At 46.2% G+C, this 9,549-nt stretch overlaps 1 protein-coding gene across 1 annotated transcript in view; it reads right to left on the reverse strand.

The window, feature by feature from the left end:
* Nucleotides 1-370: 370 nt before the first annotated feature.
* Nucleotides 371-9,549, reverse strand: part of FAM118A (family with sequence similarity 118 member A) — a 34,649-nt gene continuing 25,470 nt past the window's right edge. The window contains exons 6-8 of the mRNA XM_012814114.2: nucleotides 7,821-7,853; nucleotides 6,611-6,694; nucleotides 371-1,586 (exon numbers count right to left, since the gene is read on the reverse strand). Of these exons, the coding sequence (XP_012669568.1) occupies nucleotides 1,567-1,586; nucleotides 6,611-6,694; nucleotides 7,821-7,853 (137 nt within the window). The 3' untranslated portion in view covers nucleotides 371-1,566. The remainder of the gene's footprint in view (nucleotides 1,587-6,610; nucleotides 6,695-7,820; nucleotides 7,854-9,549) is intronic.

A 9,549-nucleotide genomic window follows, 5' to 3' on the forward strand; every position in this document is an offset into this window, starting at 1 on the left:
GTATGCTCGCTGTCCCAGTGCAGCCTGGGTCCTACAGTGCAACATTTAACACTCTACATAAAATGGGCTCTAACTTTTCCAGTTTATTCCACAGAACCCTCTGCTCAAAATTTTGCAATACAGGCTTGGCATAGGGCGCCAGCCACATACACTAAGGCTGGCGAGTTCGAACCTGGCCCTGGCCTGCTAAACAACAAAGGCAACTGCAACCAAAAACTAGCCAGGCATTGTGGTGGGCACCTATAGTCCCAGCTACTTGGGAGGCTGAGGCAAGAGAATCACATAAGCCCAAAACGGCAACTCAAGCTAAAAGTTCTCATTAAATACATCACAGCAAGCCTTGTGATAAGAAACCTTGATCACAACAGGGTAGAAGTTAAATTTTTATTTATGACCAGAATGGCATAAAATTTTTTTCATGCTTCAAAAAGAGAAAGTCTTCAGCAGGTCTCGGGCTTCTCACTCCTTATACCCCCAACCTATGGTTTCTTACACCTGCGGCAGCTGCTGTGCCATTAATAGGGAATGTCACAGGGCTTGGCAAGAAATCTCACATCAAAAATGAGCAGCCTCAAGCTGAAACCAAGGAGGGCTTATTTCCAAAGAGAACCCTTCATTTTGAGACTACACTGTCCATCAGGAGAGCCTGTGCCACAGTCACAATAGGACACTCCCTGGGCACAGCAGTGCCCCCACGTGGCTATTTCTACCTGTGCAAATCCTGGAAATGTTTAAAGTGGTGTAAGACCCTCAAAAATCTCTTCACACCCCATATTAAGAAATAAGAACAGAAAGCTTGGACCTTAATCCAGAGAAGACTTGGAAAGCTTGGAATTTATAACCTAGCTAAAAGGTTAAAACTTGGTCTTGCGCCTCCCTGTACTTCCTCAGTTATCAGCCCCCTAGCGGTGCTGCATGACGCTAAACTGTGGTTTTCAAAAGGCCTTTTGACCTTCCATTTCTTTGGAACACAAGTTACCAAAATGATGTAATTCCAAAGAAGCTTTTTTGATCTAATTGTTTTTAAAAACCACTCAGTTTTCACTAGTGGATTTAGTGTGGGTTCAGAGCACCCACCAGTTCTTTACTAGAATAGTATAACATACCTTCAAGATGTTTTCTACAGTTAACAGATGTTCCCACATGAAAATCACACAAATGTATCTAGTTCTCTTTGGCAACAACCATTGCCTGGACAGTCTTTACTCTCCCCATTTTATTAGGGAAAACATCACCTTGATGCCAGAAAGCAGGCTGAATGGGAATCGGGAATACCAGGTCCATCTCCCTTCCCAACGATTTTGGTCCCTGAAGCAGCTGTCCATCAATCCTTACAAAGCACACCTGAAGTGTGTTCGTGTCACCTCCTGCACACTTAAACACCCACAGAGGGAACTCTTTCACCCAGCCTTGAGGGCCACACGCCCACAAGGCTCTCTTAGGGTACGTGACAGCTTAGAATTGAGATCCGTGTGGAGTTCTCCGTACATTCTTCATTGTTTGGGCATGGCACTGTGGCTACAGAAGGCTGGTTTTCAAGTTGCAGGTTTACTGGGTTTAGGTATTTCAAGACCCTCCAGCATCATCTGTTTAAGAAAAAGAAAGGAATGCCAAAGTGTGAAAAGTTCAGCATTAAGTTATTTGTAAGTAATTTCTATTTCAGCACTGCTTTATGATTATTCTTACATGCTGAACTCTTTGAAAATCGCTCCATAATGGAAAACTGTAGAGGCTGTCTAGAAATGGCCTTGTGAAGATATAAACACCATCAGAGAATCAAGAAAATTATGACACTAGATTTGCAAAGATGTGTGGAAATCTCAACCCATAAACATGGATACTGTTCATTCTTAGTGGACTGAGGACAGGGCAGTTTTTCAACCCACCCAGTGGGAGCCTATTAGAAATGTGGAGATGAAGGCTCAGTGTACATGCATGGAAGCTGTCAATTCCAGGCTGCCACTATAGCCAGCAGGACAATGAAGATGACTCTTGGCCTCTCTTATCCACATACAGAACAAGCCAAGGCCAGCTGCACAACAGAGACCAGGAGCTTGTCCCCAAGTTGACACAACAGCCTGAAGAGGCAGTGGTACCGGTGCAGGTGATGGCATCCAGAGCAAAGCACTCTCAGGCATCAAAATGGATCCCTATGTACTGCTCTACGGCAGAGTCTACTAGGCAATCGGCTTTGCCACTGGACAGTCACACCACCACTCAGAGGCAGGCCACAGAGATAAACCCTCTGGACATGGCTGGGTGCAGTGACTCAAGCCTAATCCCAGCACTTTGAGAGGTCAAGGCAGGATTGTTTGAGGCCGGGAGCTCAAGGCAAGCCTGAGCAACATAGCAAGACCCCATTCTCTACGGTGGGGGGGGGGGGGGGGCGGGGTGAGAGTCAGACATGCAGCATGTGCTTATAGTTCCAAATACTTGGAAGGCTGAGGCAAGAGGACTGCTAGGGCCTGGAAGTTTAAAGCTACAGTGAGCTATGACACCACCACTACATTCTAGCTCAGCAACAGAGCGAGACTACTGCAGGTAAAAACAAAAAAGCTATATAGGCTCGACGCCTATAGCTCAACCAGCTAAGGCGCCAGCCATGTACACCTAAGGTGGCGGGTTCGAATCCCCAGCCCGGACCCGCCAAACAACAATGACGGCTGCAACCAAAAAATAGTCGGGCGTTGTGGCGGGCGCCTGTGGTCCCAGCTACTTGGGAGGCGGAGGCAGGAGACTCGCTTGAGCCCAGGAGTTGGAGGTTGCTGTGAGCTGTAATGCCACGGCACTCTACCCAGGGGGATAGCTTGAGGGTCTGGCTCAAAAAAAAAAAAAAAAGCTATATACATACGAGAGCAGCAACACCAAGATAGAGCACACTGTCTACCAAGACCTGCCCTCTCAGTTGCTACTCAGAAATGAGAAAAACAAGTAACATCAAAGAACCACTTACTCCAGAGGAAACAACTGAAAGAACACCAGTTCAGATTTTTGGATTTTAGTTACAGATGTCCCTACTAACTGAACTCACAATCCAGATATGTGCTAAGACCTCCAAGAATTTCATCCAAAATCTATCAAAACTGAATTCTCTAACAATGTACCACCAACCACACACTACAGTTACAAACGTCTAAGCGAGGATGCAGAATCCCTCAGCTGCTCTCCCAAAAGGACCACCAGCTCACTCTCGTCCCCAGTAGATGGCAAGACACTATCACCCTGGCTCCTCCTGTCATTGATCCTAACTTGGGCAACAGTTCTCTGGAGGTAACTATTTTAAAATTGTTTTATTTGACTAAGTTTTATTTGCATTCATTATGAATCTTTGTTACCTACAATAGGTTACTCCAAAAGGACATGTTTTGTGGCACTGAAGGAAAATGCAGGATCATAGTATGACTCAAGCATACCCACTGAGGAATTCAGATGTTAAATGAATAGGTAATTGTGTCAAATGCTTCATCCCTCAAATTTTGGGGGATTATATAAGTATTTAAGAGTGTTTTACTGACATGTTCGTATATAAAGTAATAAAATATAAACTCTGAAAATTCTCTAGCCTAATGTTTTCAGGAATACAATCAAGTCAGACAACCAGGGAGACCTCAAGTGTCTCCAGAGATCTGAAAATCCTAGAATAACAGATGCTATGTAGAAGGATAAATCAGAAAATAAGAGCTCTCAGAAATTTAAATTCACACTGTCAAAATAAAAATGTAACCCCAGGAAGCTTTTGAAACAAATGGATATAAAAAATGAAAATCAAGACATTAGAGAAAATGTAAAGGACACAGGACATCTGTCCAGAAGCTCCCAACACTTCTGAGTTCTAAGAGAACAGAGAAGATGGAAAGAAATAATCAAGGAAATCACAGACTACTCCAGAAGTAGCGAAACGTGGGAGGAAAACGGAGTGAGGTGAATAAAGACTTTCACTTAAATACATCCTTATCCTCTATAAGTTACTGGGAAGGACTAAATCTGGCATTCAGGACAGTGAAGCTCCGGGGGAATCATGGAGTCCTACACTCCAGTGATCAATGAGCATGAGGACCACAGAAAGCCAGCTGCACACACAGCCCCTGGAGAGTGACCCTCCACACCTGGGGTCTGCAGAAGCCTCACGAGGTGCTAGCAGAATAGATGGAGAATAAGAACAAGGAAGACCCAGGCACCGATCTAAGAGAGGAAGGGCAGTTCGAGGGTGGCAAGTATGCAGGTGTCTGTCATGAGGGGTGGTATGGTTAAGAGCAGGGGTCCTCAAACTTTTTAAACACAGGGCCAGTTCACTGTCCCTCAGACCGCTGGAGGGCCGGACTGCAAGCCCTGGGATGAGTCGGCTGCTCAGCAGGACAAGCAGCAGTGGCAAAAACACTCGGCAGGCAGGATAAATGTCCTAGGCGGGCCGCAATTTGAGAACACCTAGTTAAGAGCATGTACAAATTTAAGAATACTGTGAAACGTGTTATTTTTGCACAAAAGGAATCTAAAACTTCTCAAAAAATAAAAAGCAATAACAAATGTCTTGGCTCGGTGCCTTGCCTCGGCTCAAGTGGCTAAGGCGCCAGCCACATACCCCTAAGGTGGCGGGTTCGAATCCAGCCCGGCCCGCCAAACAACAATGATGGCTGCAACCAAAAAATAGCCAGGCATTGTGGCGGGCGCCTGTGGTCCCAGCTACTTGGGAGGCGGAGGCAGGAGACTCGCTTGAGCCCAGGAGATGGAGGTTGCTGTGAGCTGTGATGCCACCGCACTCTACCCAGGGTGACAGTTTGAACTCTGTCTCAAAAAAAAAAGAAAAAACAAATGTTTTAAGGTTCCCTCCTAAAGTAATCAGAACTGGAAGATGAATGTAAAAAAAACAAACTGGACCTTGATATTGAGAACATGTCCTACAATGGCCAGGAGTCATGGTAGTGGACCCAGCACCATCACACTAACCAGGAGGGAATACACTTGTTTTTAATAAAGTAAATGCTTCTGTTTGCCAACTTTTAGAATCTACCTATAGACAGACTAGAGGTCTCATTTCCTTTCTGTGCTATAACCATGGTGTTCCACACAGACCAGGCTTCATAATGGGAAGTCAGGTTTAAGGACATAATATTTAAGCTGAAGAACAAGAAATAATACACTATCAAAACCTGGGGCAAGGATGAGGAGGAAAGTACAGGAAAGGCCAGCATGAGTTAAGCTAGATCACTTTTCCTAGCATCAATAGCAATACTCTTACGTGGTTTAAAGAAACATTCATGCATGTAAGCCTGTGGTTTCCAGCCCCCAGGCCACGGACCAGTACCAGTCAGTGGCCTGTTAGGAGGCAGAGCTCAGGCGATGATGTTGAGAGGCCAGGTCCCCATTTCCCCCCATCCACAGAAAAACTGTCTTCCATGAAACCAGTCCCTGATGCCAAGAAGGTTCTGGTCCATGCCTAGGAACTCAGCTACATCACAGCTAGAGGTGTGGCTGAGGGAGCAAAGTTTCACCTGTATTTATGGCCACTCCCCATCCACCTGAGCTCCACCTCCTCCTATCCCATCCACCTCAACCCCATGAAACCAGTCCTTGGTGCCAAAAAGGTTGGGCACCGCTGGTTTAAATAAATCTTACTGATAGAAGTAAAAAAGCAAAAATGTTCTGAAGTGGTTTTCTCTAGAGAAATAAAGTGGTCACTTTGGGCGCTGGGGGAGTGATAGGAGCGTGGTGAAGGGGGTCTCAGCCACGCTATTCCCTGAGCTGGGTGTGATCAGGTGGATGTTTCCACTCTGTGAAAATCACCTAGTGAGGCTTGGCGCCTGTGGCTCAAGTAGCTAAGGTGCCAGCCACATACACCTGAGCTGGCGGGTTCGAATCCCCAGCCCGGACCCGCCAAACAACAATGACAGCTGCAACCCAAAAACAGCCAGGCGTTGTGGCGGGCGCCTGTGGTCCCAGCTACTTGGGAGGCGGAGGCAGGAGACTCGCTTGAGCCCAGGAGTTGGAGGTTGCTGTGAGCTGTGATGCCACAGCACTCTACCTAGGGCAACAGCTTGAGGCTCTGTCTCAAAAAAAAAAAAGAAATCACCTAGTGAGGTGACCTCATAATTTGAGCAGCCTCAGTGTATTTTTCTTCAACATGTTTACTTAACAGAATTTTTTTTTTGGAGGCAGAATCTCACTCAGTCACCCTGGGGTTGAATGCCGTGGTATCATAGCTCACAGGAACCTCAAACTCTTGGGCTCAAGTGATTCCCTTGCTTCAGCCTCCCGAGTAGCTGGGACTATAGGTGTCCACCACAATGCCCAGATACTTTTTTAGAGACAGGGTCTCACTCTTGCTCAGGCTGGTCTCAAACTCTTAAGCTCAAGCAATCCACCCACCTCCCAGAGTGCTGGGATTACAGGCGTGAGCACTTCGCCTGGCCTGTGAACAGAAATTTTTAAAAGGGAATACCTCTGGGCAGTTGGAATGGGGGTGGTGTGAGAGGTCCAGCTCCGTCTGAACCCCTGTGCTGACTGTGACAGTGTACATCTTCTTCTCACCAAGAGCATTAGACCAAAGTACTATAACTGACAACACCGACCCACAGGCAAGTGAGAGACAGCTCCCCACAAAAAGAAACAATACCAGTATCCGATTGTCTGAGTTTCTTTGACACTTCAATTCCATTCTCTTCTAACTTCCTCTTTGCACAGTCCTGACATGCATTACCTGAAAGATGAAAACTTATTAAAAAGCATATTTATTCTAGAATCCACCCTCCAAGGACCAATTTATATATCTTATCTTACTGAAGCCATTGGCCAAATGATTCCTGCTATATACTACAGACTTTATCAATCCAGTTAATGCTCCTTCGAAAACAAAACGGTTCTTTTAACTATGTAAGAAACTTTAATAACTATGTCCTTTCACATGGAAATAGGGTGGAAATGGAATACTGAGTGCAATAATTTTATAAATGCTGAGGTGAACACATCCACCACCAGCGCTGATGTCAGCAGTGCCCACACCTGTATACATCATCCTGTCTGTGGACAGGCTGGGCCAAGCAGGCAGAAAAAACAGCTGCACAGAGGCCTCTACTGACCAGACCCCCTTTACCCAACTGACTCAAAGTAGACACACCTGGGACCCTATTCACAGAAGAGGATGCTGTTCACTTGTAAACAGGACTGAGGCCAGGTGTGGTGGCTCACGCCTATAGTCCCAACACTCTGGGAGGCCAAGGCAGAGCCTCAGCTCACAAGTGTAAGACCAGCCTGAGCAAGACCCCGTCTCCACTAAAACTAGAAAAACTAGACTGGCCTTGTGGCAGGTACCTGTAGTTCCACCTACTTAGGAGGCTGAGGCAAGAGGATCACTTGAGCCCAAAAGTCTGAGGTTGCTGTGAGCTATGACACCACAGCACTCTGAGGGCGACAAAGTAAGACTGTCTCAAAAAAACCCAAAACAAACAAAAAAATTTAAACAGGACTGAGTCCAGACAAGAACATTTCAAATGAGTATTAAATAGAAAAATGTGTACGAAACCTACAATTGAAACTGCAGAAGGAATAGGTCATGCTACGTTACTACATCCCCCACCAAATGGTATAACACAAATAGAAGCTCTCAGGCTCCAGACAGCACGTGTTGGGTTCAGCGTGTGTCTTTGTCGGAGTGATGATTTTTAATCCACTGTGACAGGGACTGTACTAAAGGCAGGGCTAGTGATCATCCCATGGGGCTATTTCCATACAGGCTTGTTTAATGAAAGAAACACTTATGATTCTATAATTAGTGACAGGAATGTGTAGGCAAAAAACAGCCTGGCAAAAGTAAAGAGCTGCATTACCCAATAACGTGGTGCTGTCCACCCGATCAGCATCTGAGGAAGGAAGAACAGCCATCAGCAGAACGGAGACTTCACACACCCTCCCTCCCCTTGGGCCGCTGAGGAAGGGCAGCACTGGCTCCCATCCTGCCTACTTGCTGCCCTCCTTGTCCACCTCCAAGGGCTAACAGATGTGAGGACTGGCTGACTGTGTGAAGGACCTGGAGCTGGCTGCCATGTAGGGAGCATGAAGGCTAGTTTATGCCGTCAGTGGGCCTGCTCTCCCATCAGGAGAGGTGCTTCATGAATTCAAGCATGGATGTCCTTCATGACAGACTACAAGTCTGAGTGAAGGCAGCTTGTCAAATCCACACAGCTCCCAAGGCCTGGAAAAGGGCCTCATCAGTCACACATTCCAGGAGTCTGAGCATAGTTTACACTAGACCCTGTCTTCTGGGGAGTCGTGTGGAGGAAGGAAGGGGATAGTCGGGGGAGCACTGGCCCCAGGACACACTTATGTGGGGAGGCTGGCTTTGCTGTCAGGAAGGTCCCAGTCCCGGCTCCACAGTGCTGGGCAGTAACAAGGCCAGTTATTCATCTGAGTTTGTCTCATTGCCTAAAAAAATCATCTAGTTAGTAGCAGTGAATACTGCTATTAAAAAATAAAAGCAAGGGCTTGGCACCCATAGCACAGTGGTTATGGCACCAGCCACATACACAGCCTGGGCCTGCTAAACAACGACAACTGCAACAAAAAATAGCCAGGCGTTGTGGCGGGCACTGAAGTTAGTCCTAGCTACTTGGGAGGCTGAGGAAAGAGAATCACTCAAGCCCAAGGTTTTGAGGTTGCTGTTACCTGTGATGCCACGGCACTCTACCCAGGGTGACGTAGAAAGAAAAAATAAATAAATAAATAAAATACAATAAAGAACATTAAGATTTTCCAGGCATGGTGGCTCATGCCTGTAATCCTATGACTCCACAGCAATCAACCAAGGGTGAAAAAGTGCAACTGTCTTAAAAAAACAAAAAGGCTGGATGCACTGTGGTTATAGCATCAGCCACATGCAGAGGCCAGCAGGTTCAAACCCAGCCTGGGCCAGCTAAACAGCAATGACAACTGCAACAATAATTAGCCAGGCACTGTGGCAGGCACCTGTAGTCCCAGCTATTTGGGAGGCTGAGGCAGGAGACTCGCTTGAGCCCAGGAGTTGGGAGGTTGCTGTGAGCTGTGACACCATAGCACTCTACTGAGGGTATCATAGTAAGACTGTCTCAAAGAAAAAAAATATCTGTAGCAGCGTGTGATGCCCGGTAGTTTGGTATAAGCATTAAGTTCCTCTCTGCTCTAGTTAACAAACTGACTATTGCCCTCTATTTTTATTCATGGAAATAAGTAAATCTTAAATTAGCCCACTTTGTAATTTAGCTGATGGATAACTTGTACATTCTCTAGTCTTTAGCTTACAGCTGGTCATACACAAACATCTTCAAGGTTAATCTAGTTCCACTGTGTCTAGGAGGGTACCTAGCTCCATGTTACAACTATACAAGGCACGCAGATCTTTGTAAGCACTTTCAATGTTTTATGATCCCAAACTTAAAGCCTTTACTGCCCTTATGTCAAAAGAACCAAGTTTAAGAATTTTCCAATCAGGCTCAGCACCTGTGGCTCAAGTGGCTAAGGCGCCAGCCATATATACCTAAGGTGGCGGGTTCAAATCCAGCCCGGCCGCCAAACAACAATGAC

Source organism: Otolemur garnettii, unplaced genomic scaffold, assembly GCF_000181295.1.
Source record: "Otolemur garnettii isolate 467f Iridium unplaced genomic scaffold, OtoGar3 scaffold00007, whole genome shotgun sequence".
In the NCBI taxonomy this organism is placed as follows: Eukaryota; Metazoa; Chordata; class Mammalia; order Primates; family Galagidae; genus Otolemur; species Otolemur garnettii.